This window comes from Sinohyriopsis cumingii, chromosome 16, assembly GCF_028554795.1.
Source record: "Sinohyriopsis cumingii isolate HCF-2022 chromosome 16, ASM2855479v2, whole genome shotgun sequence".
NCBI classification, from domain to species: Eukaryota; Metazoa; Mollusca; class Bivalvia; order Unionida; family Unionidae; genus Sinohyriopsis; species Sinohyriopsis cumingii.
The window spans coordinates 19,868,056-19,887,995 of record NC_142976.1 but is presented as its reverse complement, the minus strand read 5'-3'; the positions used below and the strand labels follow the sequence as shown (position 1 = coordinate 19,887,995).

Genomic DNA, 19,940 nt, shown 5'->3' with positions numbered 1-19,940 from the left:
CACTCGTATTATCGAGTTCTTGAAAGCCGTAAATATTTACTCTAAACTCTGACTTTTATGCTATCACCTTGTGCAGTTTTATGCAATATACATACCGTCCCATTTTAATACCTATTCATCTTTTTTACATCTCCCGTTGATCGGGAAGCTTTATTTTGCACCGTTACCATCTTACCGTTTTTAATTTCAACCATTTGTTCTTTTATATCGCTGGTCGATATAGAACCTTTTATAAGTTTTAAAAGATTATACAAGTAACACTTTGTTTGGCGCTAAATAGCCTAAAAGTGCTGATGCGCCGTTAAAAAACAAACAATCAAACAATCAACATACATACATACATGACCATTGCTAGCACTTTGACAATTCCACACAAGTACTTCATAAAATGGTACACTTAAAAATATGTCTTATGTTATTTCTCACCAAAGGGCTGTTCCAAAGAATTGATTTTCCCTCAGCGTTTCTGTTACTCATTCTTCAATTCATTTCTGATCATGTTTATGAGTGGATCGACTTTATTTGAAATTATCAGAGATGTTAATTACTGGAAAAATTAGTAGCAAACAGTTTTATACAAGTAGCGCGACACATATCCAATGCAAGCAGGATCCAATTTTCCCCTAATAATATTCAGAGATTGACAGGCACAGACATGACGCTATACAGATGGATAAAAGACGTTCATTCAACCTCGCCTGCACATAATACACGAAAGTTGTATGCAGAGACGGACGTGACGCAGATATATATATAAAAGTTCGAATTCAGCACAATGACACACGTATCATTCACTCGGTCGGAATTTCTAAACGTTATCTGGAATAAAGTAGGTATTCATGTCATCAATAGAATCAAGTGACATCTTGTTTTATTTTTGTACCACCAGTGACATGGCAAGGACACAAGTTGTGCAAGTTTGTAAGTTGACTTCTTTTAAGTACACTATGATCCAAAATCATCAGCACAGTTTGATTACCAAATCGACATCAGTGTTCGTTTTAACTGAAACTAATAATAATAATAATAATAATAATAATAATTTTTATTATTATTATTATTTTTATTTGTATTATCATTATTATAGGATAATGATAAAAGTGACAACCAAGAATATGATTCGTTATTGCTCTTGACGAAAGGTAATACATTTTGGAGAATATTTCTGTTATGTGTACATTATTTTGCACACGATGTGGCTTTTATTGTTGTTGTTGTTGTTGTAGAGTTTAATGGCACTTTTCAGCACAAATAGGCTATACATTTCGGAGAGTATATCTGATGGAGGAAAAACCCAGGAAAGCCCCGGAAAGAACCACAGACCTACGAAAAGCTACAGGAAGCTTTCTCGCGAACCCGACACTGGACTCGAACCCATGCAAACAGAGGTGAGATGGCAGTGATTCGTAACGGTGGGCGCTTTAGACCACTCGGCCACTCGCGGCCCGGCTTTTATTGTTAGATTGTACATAGTGTTTCGAGTTTCTTTTTATTTTTTTATTTTATTCTAACCTAGGAGGGTGATTTATCCATTTATCGGATCATTTGTTAAACGTTTTAAAACTTGATAGTTTCTATGATCTATCGTCATATTTGATATTTTGTTGATATCGGAAGGAACAGTTTACATGAAATATTTTTTTCAGGTTTGTGCTATTGATAGAAAATGAATAAAGATCATGCGAAAAATCGTTATAAAAAAGACAAAGCAAAGTACAATTTTCATTTACACGGTTAAGCTCCCATTCTTTTAAAACATCTAAAACAAAAATATAGAAACTGATATATATATATAGCAATGAATAATTACATACATTTAGCAATGCCGTTTTCCAATGCATTAGCACGATCAAAACCCCTGATCTTCTACTGGGAATCGGTCGCATAAACCGCCGGTACAGTAGTTTGACTAGATTGTTATCTGATACGTAATGTTTTAACCAGTACATAAATCATGACGCACATACATGTGTACATTTCTATTGCATCTGCAAGCTGTCAACATCCAAAGGAAGGCGTATTATTTGTTCACTAAAACTATTCCAGAACGTTGGAACATACCGAGGTACATTACCTTAAATATCAAGGAGATAATGGAAGCGTTATAGTTACTGCACAAGGATGACATTTATTTGAGACTCCTTTATGATATAACCTTAATGAACTTGCGGACTTCATAGATAAAAGTTTGCTCCATCGTGATAGACTGGAAGTCTAACATGATAAACTTTTGCCATAACGTGAGGTATTATCGTAATCTTGTAGTAGACTGATGGCCTTGTAGGAAAGCCTAAATGAAAATAATCTGTTCGCCCTTACACTGATCCAGTTTTGGACGTAACGACACAGAGGCGAAGGAACCCTGTGTACAGTAAACATTTGAGTGCTGTAAAAGTATTCATCAACCTACGGTTATGGGAAAAGAAGTCGTGAAAATTATTTTAAAGCTCTACAGACCCTGTCCCAATCGTAGAATGATTTTACCCTATTCCATAACGTAACTCAGAGTAAGGACCCAAATCTTTGTATAACATTGAGTTGATATGCTATCACACCTTTTTTTAACCAGAACTTTGTAACAAGCATTTGGATTAGTTAAAATCAGATCAGGATATGCGAAATCTTTTAGGTATCACTAGAAATGTCCTTCTTACTATAGGGTTGTTAGGTGTTAATATTTAGCCACACGTAAGTGCATTTCATAAAACAAAATTTCAAAGATGCAAGATAAAACGCTTAATCAAGAAAAAGGATATATCATGTTCACATAGTATGCCAAATTTAGGTTACTCGCATCACGCAAAAGTTAGTTCACTGCAGGTTCTTAAAGAGTGTTGCTTTTGCGATCTTCACATTGACTGGTTTGTGTAAACATGTACACAGGTGAAAATGTGCGATTTCTAGATTCCCTGATGACATATTCACATATGTATTCCTACACCCGTCAGAGATTTTACAATATATTTATCCCCATGCGGGTCCGATATTGTAGAATTTGCCCGACGTGTCATCACTACGTGTCGTATGAGGCGACTAAGTTGAGGCAACCTGTTTGCCGTGGGTTGCGTCCCGTGTCTGGGCAGTTAAGGATCCTGGTAGTTGAAAAGACACATTCCAATGCAATACACCATTTTGCTCTCTACTTCTTCTAGACGGGCCGTCGGGAGGGCCCGGTATTTACAAATGAGCTGGTCACGCCAAGCCCTAGGAGGTCTTAGTTGATTTGCTTGCTTTCTCTATCTTTCTTGATACCACCGTTGCCACTACTGTCTACCCCTTTATGTTTCCTTTCTCCTACACCCAGAAGACTTCCTAGAAGGTTGTGGCTTAACAGGTAAATCTGGAGGTATCTTTAATTGCTGACTATACCATATATGTATCCATGGCACTTGAAAAGTATCCCCTTGTTGGTCTCCTCGGCGGGTGGGTGAACATGGGTGATGAATATACTACAAGACATTATGGAAAACAAAAACAAAACCATCTAAAACGATATAAACCATAAACTCAATAAGACAGAGAGCCGTGTAGCATGGAATCGTTGTTCTCACGCTTCATGTTTATTAAGTCAAAAGATCCAACGAAACCAATTGCTTCGCTGTCACCATTTATGGTCGAAAAGACTATACTTGGCCTAGTCGGCACGCCCAAAAGTGTGAAGAAATTCAAATCGGGTATCTTGCTCGTTGAATGTGAGCTCAAAGTACAAACAGAAAATATCAAGAAAAGTCAAACTTTCTATGATATTCCAGTTACTACTTTCTCTCATTCAACACTTTTCTCATCCAACGGGATAATTCGCTGCCATGACCTCACAGGGGTCAACAACACTGAAATCGTAGAGGGAATTAAGATTCAGGTGTTATTGCAATTCGTCGAATACGTATCAAACGTATCAACTGCAGGACACAAACAGCATCAAACTTACTTTTAACAAACCAACAATACCAAATGTAGTAAAAGGTGGCTTTTTCCAGGTTGAAGTTGAAGTTTACATTACAAAGGTTTGAGGTTGTTTCAAGCATCAGAAGTACGGTCACCACGAAGAGAGATGCTCCAGAAGTCATGTATGTGGCCGATGAGGCGAAACCAGACGTCCAGAAGCAGATTGCAACGCAAACCCCCAATGAGCAAATTGTGGCTAAGGTCACCATGCCAATTCTAAGGACTGCAAAACCTGGAAACTAGAGAAGCAGATCCAGAGGGTAACATATACGTCAGACATCCCCTTCCCAGAGGCCAGAAAGATGGTCGAATCTCGAATCCATTTACATGGCACAACCGTATCAAGTATTTTAAAAGCCAGTCCAAACACAACCAAGGATGGACAAATTCAAACAGATCTACCCGATACAACAGCAACTACTAATATTCTACACTACAAGGCACAAAGAAACACGAATTCCACGCAACTTTCAGCAAACCCACATTACCTAAATATCCAAAAATTAAAACGAAACAACAAATAAACAGGCAGCAAAATAGGTCTGATGACCCCATTAAGCCACATAATAGGTTTGGCGACATTGAGGACACGGATGCCGAAGAAACTGCTCCCTGCTCTTAGGTTCGCTCCAAATCTACAACCAAAACATTAAACCCGATACTTCCTCCACAAAAATAACCACATGAATTGCCCCTGCGAAAGGTCTAACCTAGCTCCATAATCTCTGTCTTAAAGTTAAAATGAAGAACAATCTCATACAATTGAACTGTCGAAACATTACTGCACGATACGCACATCACACGTGAAAACTGCTCATTTCTTAACACCTACTTTGAAACTGGTGAAAGGGACTCAGGAAGAGTTTCTTTTGTTGTGAACATTAATGGCTCTTCACAACGTCATCCCTTTAAACACAAATTTGTCACTCTACACAGAGTGATTACATTATGTTCTTTTTATATACCACCAAACACCAACCTCGTACCGAACAAATTAGACAATTTTGTTAAAAAAACGTCTCGCGCAATTTGTTTTACTCGGGGAATTTAATGCCCATAACAGTTTAGGGGGATCAATCACATAAGTGACAGAGGCCACACAGTGGAAGACTTCATTTCTAGATGCGTTTTGTGTCTATATGACACCAAATCTCCGATGTACTTACACCTAGAACAGGTACATACACGTGTATCGATTTGACAGTTTGTTCTCATCGCTGCTTTAGGACTATGACCGAAAGTCGCTGATGACCTTCACAGCAGTGATCACTTTACATTCTCCGTTGAAAATATTAACTCGACAATTGATGACGCAATTCCACAATGGAATTGAAACACTATGTAAACCTAGGCTGAATAAGGATACCCTTTTCAACATGAATGACCCATTTCTGCATTTTGCTTCTATGTTAATCGAGATTGCAGAAGAATCCATTCCTAAGTCCTCACTGAACTGTAAAAGAACCCCAGAACCTTGGGTCACTAAAGAATATAAAGAAGCCATTAGACAACACCGAGAAGCACTGATAAATTTTAACAATCGTCCGACGCCCAAAAATGTAAGTACAGTATTCGCCGCGGCGGAGCTCGCCGCACGATCACACAAAGCAAAAGAGCATCTTAGAAGAAATGGGTTTCTTTAAACTCTTATTCCTCTATTAGAACGTTTGGGACACTATCCGCAAAATAATTTGAAAGAGAAAACAATTCTCTTCGACATCCGAAACCGAACAATACCAAATTTAGTTCAAAACGTGACATAGTAAATATTCTTGCTGACAGTTTCTCTACAAAATTCCTCATCTAATTATTCAGAGGCCTTCCGAAGATTAAAAATTCAAATAGAAAATACACGTTTAAAATTCACATCCAACAACTCTGAAAGTTATAATCAACTCTCACTATTGCAGCTTATGGAGGCTTTAAACAAATCCCACGATACTTCCGCTGGGCTTGACGAAGTACATTACCAGTGTTTGAAACACCTTCCAGAATCATCGTTATCATCTCTTTTGAAAATCTTCAATGATCTATGGATAACTGGTAATGTACCTAACATTTGCAAAGAAAAAACAGTAATACCAGTTCCCAAACCAGGTAAAGATAGCACTGATCCAACCAACTATCGCCATATTGCACTGACGAGTTGTGTTTGCAAAACAATGGAACGCAAAATCAATTATCGGCTTGTATAGTACTTGGAGACTAATAATTAAATATCTCCTTTTCAAAGTGGCTTTCGATAGGGCCGTAGCACGAATGACCATCTGGTTAGACCGAAAACATTTATTTGCGACGCATTTATCAACAAGGAACATGTAGTAGCGGTTTTCTTTGATGTAGAAAAGGCAATGACACGACATGGAAGTACGGTAAACTGGCTGACTTGCACGATCTGGGTCTAAAAGGCCGTCCACCCTCATTTATATCCAACTTTTTCTCAAACAGGGAACTCAAGGCACGAGTGGGTTCTACCCTCTCAGATATGTACGAGCAAGAGATGGGTGTGCCCCAGGGCAGTATTTCACCTTTAACGCTTTTCAACATCAAAATTAATAGTGCCTAGCTCTTGGTGTGGATTGTTCTCTTTACGTTGACGACTTCTGAGTATGATCAAAGCACATGCATTCAAATGAAAGACAACTACAAAAAACACAGACAAGATTCAAAATTGCGTCAATACGAACGGTTTCAAATTGTCAAAGTAAACAACAGTATGCATGCATTTTTGTCAGTTGCTAAGACAATATGACGAACCTAAACTCATGCTGGAAGGAATACCTATGCCAGTTGAGGAAACAATATTTCTAGGTAATATCTTCGACAACAAACTGACCTTCATCACTCACCTGAAGAACTTGAAAACTAAATGCTTGAAAGCTCTAGATTTACTTAAAGTAGTAGCGCACAATGACTGGGGTGCTGATAGAAAAGTCATCCGCAATTTATATAGAACGTTTATTCGCTCCAAACGGGACTATGATTGCGCTGTTTGCTGTTTATGGTTCAGCTAGGAAGTCATATCTGAAGATGCTTGACCCAATTCATCATCAAGAAATAAGACTAGGTCTAGGAGCATTTAAGACATCCCCGTATAAAATCCTTTTCGCTAAAGCGATCGAGCCACCTTTATGACATCCTAGAGAAATGCTTTCGGCACAGTTTGCTCTCAAATAAGAATCAAACATTCTGAACGCTTTTTCGGCTCTTTTTCAACCGAAATACAAACACTTGTACGATGATAAACCGAACGCCATACCTTCGTTTGGCATTATAACACCATCCAGCCATGACAGTACCGAAATTGATGTTTTTAAACTTCAGGAAACATCCATCTCCTAACCACCTTCCTGGGTATTTAAATAGCCAAAAGTACTTTTTACGCTAGACGATGAAAAAAAAGATATGATACAAACCCTTCCATCTTCCAAAACTCGTATCATGAACTCCTCGCCGAATTTAAAAATACTACACAAAAACGTATACACGTGGATCAAAGGATGAGAAAATGGCTGCTGCTGCTGTCATCGTTAGTGGAAACCACACAAGAAAGGTTCGCTTACCACATGGTACATCAAATTTTTCAGCCTAAATCAGAGCAATAGACCTTGCGATTCAGTATATCGAAAGCAAAAATTGTAAACCGCATTATCTTCTCCGACTCCCTATCAGTATTTCAGTACTACACAATAGAAAACTGGAAAACCCTTCATTGACCAATATTCTCATCAAATATACTGAGTTGCGTACTTCCCACAATATAGTATAATGTTGGTTGCCCAGTCATACTGGTATTAAGGGTAATAAAGGAGCAGATCGAGCTTCTAAAATGGCCCTATCCCTAGAAACATCTGATTTTAAAATACCGTATATTGATTTTCAACCTAGTATGAAAGAGTCTTTTCATCAAAGTGGGAGTCTTCATGGAATGATGCAGTGAATAATAAACTTCACGCGGCCAAGCCAACCCTAGGAGATTGGACTACTTCATACAGAACCATCCGTCGGAAGGAGGTAGCCATTTCAAGAATTAGAATTGGTCATACTTATATATAATTCATTCCCACATGTGAGAAGTCGAGGACCTACCAGAGTGTGTTCCTTGCAATGAACCATTCACTGTTAACCACTTTATGACAGAGTGTTTCGACTTGCAACCTACACGTAAACAGTACAACAATGTGCATGACATGAAGGACATTTTGACACAATCAACGTCTCTTCTATTATAAAATTCCTGAAAGAAGTAAACATATATTCGAAACTATAATTTTATGTTATTACCTTGATCATTTTTATGTGATGTATATACCGTTCCATATTATCAATACCTTTTCATCCATCTTCATTAACATACACCATTTACATTCCCTGTTGATCGGGAAGCTTTATATATTACCGTTACCATCTTATCGTTTTACTTTCAACTGTTTGATTTTATATTGCTGGTCGATACGAAACCTTTTACCACTTTTAGACGATCATATATATTTTGTATGACGCTAAATGCCTAACAGTGCTGGTACGCCGTGAAATTGCAATCAATCGATTAATCAATCATTCACTGCGGTCGTTCATTGAGCAGGAATTCAGTTTTCAAAAACTGACAGTTAAAGCTTGCTGTAAAATATGAAAGATGGTTCTTAATTCAGTGTAATTTATGCACTATGTTGTAAGCACACGTCGTGTTAGATGTTCTTTCGTATGAATCATATTCCCAAGATAATATTCATTTGATTTAAGGAGAAGTGGTCCAATGCGTTAAAATGAAGTAAACGAACCAAAGTTGACTCAAGACGTAGAAAAGGTTATAATAATAATAATAATAATAATAATAATACAATTTAGGAGAAACTGACGACTACGAATCTATTATATTTTGCAGATATCGCTGTGCAAATATTTGTTACTATCTTCTTGAAATGTGGTAAGTATATCTGCCTCCGATTTGACAAACATCAATATACCCTTGAGATGGACGTTCTAGCAATTCATACCTGTAGGAGAAATGTTATTGTTATAGAGTGGACACTGTTCTAATTTGCCACAACGCTTTAGCACCAGAGGCACTGTCATGTAGTTTGTCTGCACTTTTTTTCCATTTGTTCGTAACTCTTTCTCTTTATATGCTGCTTTATGGAAATGCTTCAAACTAAGTAGACAATCTTCCCTTATGTTAACCATTTACAAGAAGGGTATACGTTTCATTTCTCCCCAGCCACAAGAATGGGTCTAATTTCAAATCCATTTTCATTGCAGTTGCATTGACAGATTTCAATCATTGTGACCCTAATTTATACATGCATTCATACTAGTATGACAATATATGTTATGGATCTAGGTCACTTTCTAGAGGGTGAGGAGAATATTTGATAATGAAAAAAAAAAATTCATATTTGCCTTGGCGTGCGAAGTAATGCCAGTTAGCCGTAATTTAATATGTTGAATGTCCTCTATAGTTAACTTTATCTTTACATGCACCATATTGTATATTCGAAGTGTCAATCAGTTCTTAAAACATTTTATTTAGTAGATAGTATCATAAAAGATTGCATTCCTAATAAATAACCTCATGGGAATGTATTTTGAAAACCCGATATATTTTTAATTTTTTGTTCACTTGAAATAGCTGAAATAGATCATGACTATTTTAATTTTCCGCTGTCCATGGACCTTGATATATATCGGATCAAGGCTCATGACGTTTTGTGCATAATTATCTTGCATACTGTGACGACTTCTATAGTATTTCGGTCTTTTTACGCGTCTGGACGAATCAGAGAAGAATCTCCGCTTGAAGGTCACAATACATGTTATGACAATGACTTGCGTATTCTGGTATGGATGTGTACCAGTTTTAAATCAATATATTAACTGACACATGTAACTCTTTGAGTGTTAATAGTGTCTGTCCTGCTGTTTTCTTAACCATTCAAACCTTAAGAAATCATTACAAAAGTAATATTTGGCCGTAAACACGAATTGTTTAATTGATGGCTACTTTATGATTGTGTGACTGATAAGTAACATTAAACGTCAAGTTCCTTTCGTTTACTTGGTTATGCCGAAATGTTTAGTGTGTCGGACCTTTGTATTAAATGGAAATAAAGTGAACTTATGTGGTAAAAGTATTGAATTACTTCATTTATGTATTTTTCATACATCTTGAGTTGTACAGAGAGGAAAATAAAGCTGTAATTCATGTATAATAGACTTATGCCACAAACACATACTTATTTTTAAACAGTTTTATAATTTTATGACAGATGCGAATTTGAACTGTTTTCTGTGTTCACGTGTCTCAGATGTTCAAAGCTGCGACAATATCGTAAGTTGTCAGCAATTTGAGGTAAGTTTTCACATGTAAAACCGTAATTTCTCATTCTGACTCTTGCTCTGGCTCTCATATTCTGTAGGGATCTAACAACATGTCACTACCAAGAGAAACTGGCCTCAGAGCAATGTTTCCCTAATTCAACCGATCTCAAGACACGTGACTGAAGAGTTCTTAAAAGCACCAATGTGCCACACACAATTTCTTCTAATCAACTTGCGACCAGACATTCATCAGACCGAAATCTTACATTTTCATGACATTTCTTGCTTCACATTCGTATGATTCATCAGTATGCGTTTCTGATGACCTGATCGTTATATTATGCCACGTACTACAAAATAAGTCTCAAACACTCAATACAAAGAATTAGTCTTACCTCAAATGACCAAACACATGTAGGTGAGAGTATACAACGAATTACTTATTTTACGAACATAGGGAGCGTTCGTCTTTGTCCGACTTTAAGACTGGTTTGCCTAATCATCCTAGGTGTAAGAGACCTGCTACCTATATGTATATCCAATTTCTGAAACATTGAAACTTAATAGGTACGTTGGGCAGTACCGTTTCTGAAAACTATCCTCAGGAGATGGGTGTACCCCAAGGCATCATATTCTATTCACATCAGAATTAACAGCATTGTGACATGCCTTAATCCAGGAACTAACTGCTTATGACAACTGTTTGATCTGCTATAAATCAAAGAGTATGTATGTTGAGGTATAGTCAAACGCTACTGCAAACAATCATACAAACCCTTTTATAAATATTAATTAATGCTACCTACATGGAATGCTGTACATTATGATATCTGCTCATAACAATTGACTAATTAATCGGTCCGAGAAACAAAATGTAACTTATAATCCCCATAATCAAGCTGATATTTACTTGCCTATAACAGAAGACGTAAATATCACTAGCAAATATATTAGATGTTATCCAGTATTCATAATGCTTAACTTTTCAAGAAATAATTGCAACCTTGCAATGATAAATAGTACAGATAAAGTATTTGATTAAAGCATGTCATATAAAGTCTGCGGATTCCTATTTTCGAATAAATTGTGAATAAAACCCGTTGAATATGTATTCTAAAATTGCTGCAATACCATCTTTCATCAAAATAATATTTATTATTTTGTTGTATAGAGTTGCTATATACAGAGAACAAACACTTCCTCGGGTGCGGTCTACACACTTGGCTGTAAAAGCTTGGAGGTAATTTTTCTGACTTTGGTATACATTCCTCTTTTATAATTCGTTCTATGGAACATTTTTTTAATAGAAAAAGATGCTTTATCTGTAGAGGAAAATACTGGGCAAAGATGAAAGTTGGACAAAATTTCAAATATGTTAGGAAAGGAACATTAAATATGTATTAGTACCAAGAACATTCAGTATAGAGAATGCACAGTTTCATATATTCAGAATTTGACGAAATCGAGAAATGAAAGAAACTTTCAAACTTAACAAAGTATGATTTAAAATGTATTGATATACTTTCATCATTTTAAAAGAAAAATGTTTTACACTTCATTGAATTTTTAAGTCTCAAGAAACTTCCTGCATTTAGTCAGTTAATTCCAAAGTCTACTAATTCTGATAAATACAATAACCATCTATATAAATTATGTTTAGATTTATGATACTCAAATTGTTAGTACTCTGATTGCAAAAGATTTCCGTCTATGGTTTAAATCAAATTTTCAGTAAGGAACAGCTTAAGTAACATGATAAGATACAGACAGAAGATAAATGGTAATCATTATTTTGGGGTTTTACTCAAACAGCAATGTCCGTCGCCACAGTCCTATATCCTGGTCGGAAGAGAGATAAAATATAATGGCACGGCGGACTGTTTAGATTGCTGTCAGGAACAAGGATGTAACAAACACCTATGTGAACTCAAAGATATCCCGAGAGGTAATGCTTCGCAAAAGTCTAAAACAAAACGTGAATGAATTGTTGAGGACTGCAAAGCGTACAAATTATGTTATTCGGAAAAGACAGGTATTTACCATACAAAGCTGGATACTGACATTATTTTGCTCTTATAAGACAGTCATTTACAAGGTAGAATGTGCGGGAAATGATGTTATGCTATCCGATAAGCATTAAAAGTTATTTATAAAAACGAAGTCGCGTAGAATGATACTATATTATTCCGACTAGAGAGTCATGTGCAAGATAGAAGGCCCTGGGAACAGTTTTTGGTTTCATTGGTAATTTATAAAACTAAATTAATATCATATTTTTGACCTACGTCAGCCATAACGTTATTCAATAAATGAAACTATTCTTTTCATTTATGCAATATTTTCTATACATTATAGTTACAGTACTTATCAGATCAAAGCAAAGGGTATAATCGTAAGGCAGTGGACTTTATTGGGACATGTACAGCACACTCCCTCTCTGTGACAATGGATGCAGTAGTTAGATTAAAAGAAACAAAGGTAACATTTATAGTTTTCGTTTTTGATGTACGTCTGATGATACTTTACCGATTTCTTTTCTCACCGTTTATTTCGACTCTTTCCATTGATCACTGGCTTCATTGACCAAACAAACTATGGAAAAATGGAATGTTGACGTTTAAAGGTACTTTATTGTGCACTGGTTGGATTAAACTTAGAATATGTGAATACGTGTAGCCTAAGTTTAAAATTTGTTTTTGAAAACTGTTTTAAAAGACTTGGTATATTCAAATGAAAATGTAAAAGGCATTGCAAACACTGGTCTTGAAGGATTTTCTTCTGATAGCATTTTCTAGACATTTAATCTCTCATCCCTAATACAAGAAGAAGGCTAAGCTGTTACGCTTCAGGTGCATACAATAATCAATGTAATCTACAATACCCAGGTTGCGAACTTTATTTCACCGAAGGGAAACATAAACACCTTAAGACAAATTAATCAAATCTACATCCTGACTGCAAAACTTGATATGAAAGAGGTTCCTGCTTGGTATCAATATTGTGTGCTTTATTAAATACTTTGCAGAGACTCAGTTTTATGACATAGATACATCGCTAGTATTCCAAAAGAATTACATTATAACAAAATAGTTGAGATATGAAACACAGCTAGACCTCAGTTGATGAGATGACGGTAAAGCCTTTGCATCCAGCAGTTAACATAGAATCAAAGACATCTAGGTAAATATGAATATTGATGAATGGACAAGCCCGAAACAGCTACTCTGGTGTTCCCTTGAGCAAGGCACTTTACTTCAATTATCTCGGTACTAAATAACCTACTTGTTTTGCTGTCTGTCCGTCACGTTAACTTCCGGGTTTCGATGAACAATCCTAACTTTGGTGGAGTTATTTGCCAAGGTTGTACAGTGGAGTTACGTATATTTTGATTGTCGCTCCAACCTCATATCTCAATACTCTCGTGCGTCGGGGAAGGATTAATAACAATATCTAAAGATAAAAAGCACATAAACTGTCAAACTATATTTTGACGATCATTTTTGCAATTGGTTCGACATTAAAGAAGGAACCTAATACGCAGACGAAATGAACGTGTAGTTATGGGACTTAGTCACTGCGTAAGGACTGGTAAACTGTTGAAGTCCCCACTAAGTATATAGGAATGATCAGACGAATCCTGATAAGCGAATGCCATTGGATCTGTGTTTGTCTCATCTTCCCGTACCGTTAGCTCTTTGGTCCTAATTTGGAAACTATCGTAAATCCCATACTATATGCCATGTATACAATTCCCGGGCTAGAAAAAGACAATTTTATATATGCAGCTATTGAAATGCCTTGGGTTCATCAATACTCCTGTCAGTGTTGACGCAAAAAACACCCCTTTATCTTCGATGAACAAACCTGGTTCATCAGTACGCTACCACGCTATATTCTAATCGATCTAACCCTGTATATGATAAAGACTCATGACCCAGATACTAACCCACAGTTTTCAAACGACATCTTTTGACCTGCGTATTAGTCCTAACTTTAAAGACAAAGAGGAGTACTGGAAATATTTTAAAATTCCAAATCACTATCATGGTTAGCAAAATCTCATAACGTAATATTTGACCTGTGCATATACAAAACGTGCTCAACAGATCCCCTCCTTTTTCGAAGTAAATTCAATGAACTCGCAGCCACCATTCGTAGCCATCTCTCCCTATATATATATATATATATATATATATATATATATATATATATATATATATATAGAGAGAGAGAGAGAGAGAGAGAGAGAGAGAGAGAGAGAGAGAGAGAAGGAGAGAGAGAGAGATGGTCAGAAACACAGACTATATGCCATCTGCCATTACAACACCCCATGGAACCACTCTGAGTCGGTTAATGGAAAAAAACAATTTTGATTCCAGAAAGTACAACTATACTAGAAGCCTTGAACAACGTTGATACCTCATAAACAACGTTCGTTTATCTCCCTTTCCACAGTAAATATATTTTAAACTCTATATTCTCCAATTCACTATCAGTACCTCACTCTCTCCACAACCGAAAGTTGGAAACCTCATTATTGACGGATATTATCATTAAACATAGCGAGTTGTGTACCTCTCACAATAAAATATAATTTTGTTGCCCAACTATGTCAGGAATGCAAGTACAGACCTGGCTGCCACACTAGTCCTCTAATTACAACTATCTACTTGTTAAATGCTATATTTCTCTCAAGTATTTTAACCAACATGTATATTGCCAATCATCGAAATTATGTTTTAGCATCACATTAGCCTTTGCACACACCATTTCCTTCCTCCGCTGATCGGGAACCTTCATATGTTATTCTCACCCTCACATCGTTTTCATTTTGTTTTTATCAGTCCTTCATAAAGAAACACTCTTCAAAATAAACCATTAAAATTAAGACCCAAACCATTAAAATTTGCGTCTGTTTTCCGACTCAAATACTACAACTTTAGAATATCATCCAGTCTTGAGATAAACAAGTCAACCATTGAAAGATCCAAAAACTTTTGTTTCTGTACCACCTGCCAGGTTTCCCTCTGCGGGTCCGGGGTTGTAGAATTGGCCCGATGTGACTCACTACGTGTCGTAAGAGGAGATTAAGTAGAGGCAACCTATTTGCCGTGGGTTGCGTTCCGTGTCGGAAGAAGAAAGGATCTTGGTAGCTTAGCAGAGGCTTTCCGATGCAATACACTACTTTGGCCTCTACTTCTTCTAGACGGGTGGTCGGGATGGGCCCGGTCTCGACAAATCGGCTGATCATGCCGAGAACTAGGACCCCTTTTATTTACTCGCTCACCTTCTTTATCTTTCTTCTTGTATCTCTCATGATACCACCGTTGCCCCTACAGTCTGTTCCTTTATCTTTTCCTTTTCAAAGGCTTAGAAGACTTCCTAGAAGGCGGTAGTTTAACGGGTCAGTCAGGAGGTAATTTTAATGACAATAGAAGGCAGTGGCTTCACGGGTCAATCGTAGCTAATTTTATCTACTGAGTATAGCATCTGTGTATCCCAGGCACTTGAAAAGTGTCCCCTTGCTGGGCTCAATGGTAGGCGGAGAGCATGGGTGCTGAATTTTAAACAATCCAACATGGAGAAGTTAAAAACAAATCAAAACAAATGTACAAAAACAGTATCAGACTCGTATGACGGACCATGTAGTGTGGAGTCATTTCCACGCTTCATAGTTATACAATCGAAAGATGCCGCAAAACCACCTTCGCACTATCTGCCTTTATTATTGAAAAACATATTACGAGAATGAATGGAACAGCTAAAAGTGTGGGAAAATTGAAATCGGGTTGCTTTCTTGTTGAGTGTGAGCGACGAGGTCAAACAAAAAATATCAAAAAATGAAAATTTTCTTCGATATCCCAGTGACCTCAGTCGCTCACACCACACTCAATATGTCCAAAGGCGTTATTCGCTGTCGTGACTTGGCTGGAGTCAGCGACACTGATATCATTGAAGGAATGAAAAACGACGGTGTCACTTCAGTCCGTAGAATACGTATTAAATGTAATAACAATCTGCAGGACACCAACATCACTGTACTCACCTTCAACAAACCAACAGTACCCAAAGTGGTCAAAGCTGGCTTTTTGCAAGTGAAGGTCGAGATCTACATTCTAAACCCCCTTCGGTCCAATAAGTTCAGAAATACGTCCATCAGGAAGACCGTTGCTCAAAAAGCCAAATATTTGGCCGATGTGGAGACCATTCTCATCTGGAATCTGATTGTAGAGCAACTCCGCATTATGTCAACTGTGAAAAGGAGCACCACGACAATTCCAAGGAGTGTGATACCTGGAAACAGGAGAAGGAAATTCAGAGGGTAGATTACACATCTAACATTCCATCCCGGCCAATCATTCTCCGCTGTAGTGAAGAACAATCCGAAAACAACGCAGGACGCTCAAATACAGACAGATAACCGATTCCACGCCAAGCTACAACAGCCCCCATTACCAAGCACAGAACAAAACACGGCATCTACTCAGACTACTTTAAATACTACACCACCATCAAAATCACCAAAGAATACAAACAAACCTCATGGAAACAGGCAAAAAAGGGGTCAGATTATCCCATCAAACGCTATAACAGGCTTGGGGACATTGAGAGCATGGGTACAGAAGAAACTGCTCCATGCGCTCAAGGTAGCTCCAGGCCTACAAACAAAACATTTACCCCCGTACTTCCTCAAGAGAAATAACCACACAAATTCCCCCCCCCCCCGCGAAAGGTCTAATCTAGTTCCACAATCTTCAGTTTAAATTTATAATGAAGAACACAGTCATACAATGGAACTGTCGAGGACATAAAGCAAATTGCAATGATATTCTCTTCCTTTTAAACGAACATGATTCTATGGTTCTATGCCTTCAGGAAACATTCGTGAAAGATACGGATTACATTAAACATAAAAACAACTCCCTGTTTAACACCTACTCCCAAAATGTTGACGGCCTCCGGAGCAGATTTTGTTGTTGTGAACAATAGAGCCCCTCATAGCGTCATCCCAATAAACACAAATCTGCAAGTCATTGCTGTAAGCGTCACTCTAAATCGAGTGATTGCCTTTAGTTCTATTTACTCACCACGAAACACCAATGTAGTACCAAACGATTTAGACAAACTTGTTCAACAAAGTTCCGCACCTTTTGTTTTACTCGCGGATTTTATTGCCCATAACATTTTATGGGGATCAAACCACATAGGTGACCGAGGCCACAAAGTAGAAGACTTCATTTCTAAACACGATTTGTGTCTATATAACACCAAATCACCTATATATTTACACCCAGGAACGGGTACATGCTTTTGGACTATGAATGGAAGGTCGCTGATGACCTTCACAGCAGTGATCACTTTCAAATCTCTTTTAAGAACACCGATGTTGCAATTGACGAAGCAGTTCCGCAGTGGAAATTAAAGAAAGCAGACTGGGCCTAATTTGAAACACATTGTACAGCTAGTCTTAACAGGGTTACCGTTTTAAACCACAATAACCATTTTCAATATTTTACTCCTGTTTTAACCGAAATTGCAGAAGAATCCATTCCCAAGTCCTCACAAAACTGTAAAAGAACCCAAAACCGTGGTTCGCAAAAGAAAGTAAAGAAGCCATTAGACAACGCCATTAGACAACGCCGAGAAGCACAGAAAAATGTAATAATCGTCCAACGCCCTAACCTTTAACTTAGTACCATATTGTTCGGGCCAAAGCCCGCGGCACGATTAAAGAAAGTAAAAGAGCGTCATGGCAAAAATATGCTTCAACTTTAAATTCTCGTTCCTCTATACAGAAAATGTGGGACACGATTTGCAAAATAAATGGAAAGGGAAAACACAATTCCTTTCGACATCTCAAACTAAGCAACAAGAATTTAAATTCCAAACTTGACATAGTTAATATGCTTGCTGGTAGTTTCTCTAAAAATTCCTCATCGTCTAATTATTCAGAAGATTAAAAACTTAAAAAGAAACATTTGGTTGAAATTCATATCGAATAACTCAGGAAGTTACAATCAACCGTTTATACTGTTAGAGCTGATTTAAGCTCCGAATAAGGCCCACGATACATGGTACTTGGAAACTAACAATTTAATATCTCCTTTCCAAAGTGGCTCTCGATCTGGCCGGAGCACCAATGATCATCTGGTTAGACTGGAAATATTTATTCGCAATGCATTTATTAAGAAGGAACATTTTGTATCGGTTTTCTTTGATTTGGATCCTAAATGACCTGCACGATCTAGGTCTAAAAGGCCGTCTGCCCTCTTTCATATCAAACTTTCTCACAGACAGAGAATTCAAAGTACGAGTAGGCTCTGCCCTCTCAGATCTGCACGAGCAAGAGATGAGTGAACCGCAGGGCAGTATTTTATCTATGACGCTTTTCAACATCAAAATTAATAGCATCACCAAGTGTGTGGCTCCTGGTGTGGATTGCTCGCTTAACGTTGGTGAGTTTCTAATAGGTCATCGATCAAAGCACATGCATACAATCGAAAGACAACTACAGCAAAATATAAACAAGATTCAAAATTGGTCCAGTAATAACGGTTTCAAATTCTCTAAATCAAAAGCGGTAAATATGCTTTAATGTCAGTTATGAAGACATCACGATGAACACACGCTGGACGGAGTACCTATTCTAGTTGTTGAGAAAACAAAGTTTTTATGTATTATCTTCACAGAAATTGACTTTTATTCCGCACCTAAAGAACTTGAAAGCTAAATGCTTAAAATCTCTAGATCTACATAAAGTAGTAGCGCACACTGACCTGGGTGTTGATAGAAAAGTCATCCTCAGTTTATGTAGAACGTGTATTCACTCGAAACTGGACTATGGCTGCGTTGCTTATAGTTCAGCCAGAAAGTCATATTTGATAATGCTTGATCCAGTTCATCATCAAGGAATAAGACTCGCTCTGGGAGCATTTAAGACATCCCCATATGAAAGCCTACTAGCTGAAGCGAACGAACAAGTTTTATCACATCGTAGAAAAATGCTTTCTGCACAGTGTGCTCTCAAATTAAAATCAAACCCTCTAAACCCTGCCTTTTAGGCTGTTTTTCAACCCAAACACAAAACCTTATACGAAACTAAACCAAACGCCATACCTTCCTTTGGTATTAGAATATCATCCAGCCTTGACAGTACAACATTTTGTCTTTCTAAAATTCAGAGAACGTCTATTCCCGAAACACCACCCTGGCTACTTAAACAACCAAAATTACTTTTTACTCTACACGATGGAAAAAATCCGAGACAAACCCATCCATCTTCCACAGCTCGTATCATGAATTCCTCACCGAATTTAAAACCTACACATACTCGTCATCGAGGACTAAGTATGTTCACTGCTTCATGGTGGATGTCGAAACAGGTATGCCTCGGGATATACGTTTCAAAAGAGAGACTTATTTTATAATTATTATTATTTACAGTTGAAGTAAAGCCAACAAGCGTCTCCAACTGTTCCGATAATTCAACCGACTGTACTAACTTGGACAAGTTTGGACAAATTTGCAACAACGTCACCCAAGCAAAACTGATTTGTAAAAGACATTGCGGTTTGTGCAATCTAGGTAACAAACATTTCATTAAAATATGTATATTTCTAACCTTTCTTTCCATCATGCTAAATTTACATATTTATTGGAGATTTACGCCTTTTATT

At 37.3% G+C, this 19,940-nt stretch overlaps 1 protein-coding gene across 1 annotated transcript in view; it reads left to right on the top strand.

Annotated features, from left to right (window-relative positions):
- Positions 1 to 808: 808 nt before the first annotated feature.
- LOC149780037 (semaphorin-5B-like) overlaps positions 809 to 19,940 on the top strand; it is a 50,088-nt gene continuing 30,956 nt past the window's right edge. Inside the window, exons 1-6 of the mRNA XM_089936801.1 lie at positions 809 to 921; positions 8,831 to 8,872; positions 10,212 to 10,294; positions 11,435 to 11,503; positions 12,076 to 12,208; positions 19,708 to 19,848. Of these exons, the coding sequence (XP_089792927.1) occupies positions 840 to 921; positions 8,831 to 8,872; positions 10,212 to 10,294; positions 11,435 to 11,503; positions 12,076 to 12,208; positions 19,708 to 19,848 (550 nt within the window). The 5' untranslated portion in view covers positions 809 to 839. The remainder of the gene's footprint in view (positions 922 to 8,830; positions 8,873 to 10,211; positions 10,295 to 11,434; positions 11,504 to 12,075; positions 12,209 to 19,707; positions 19,849 to 19,940) is intronic.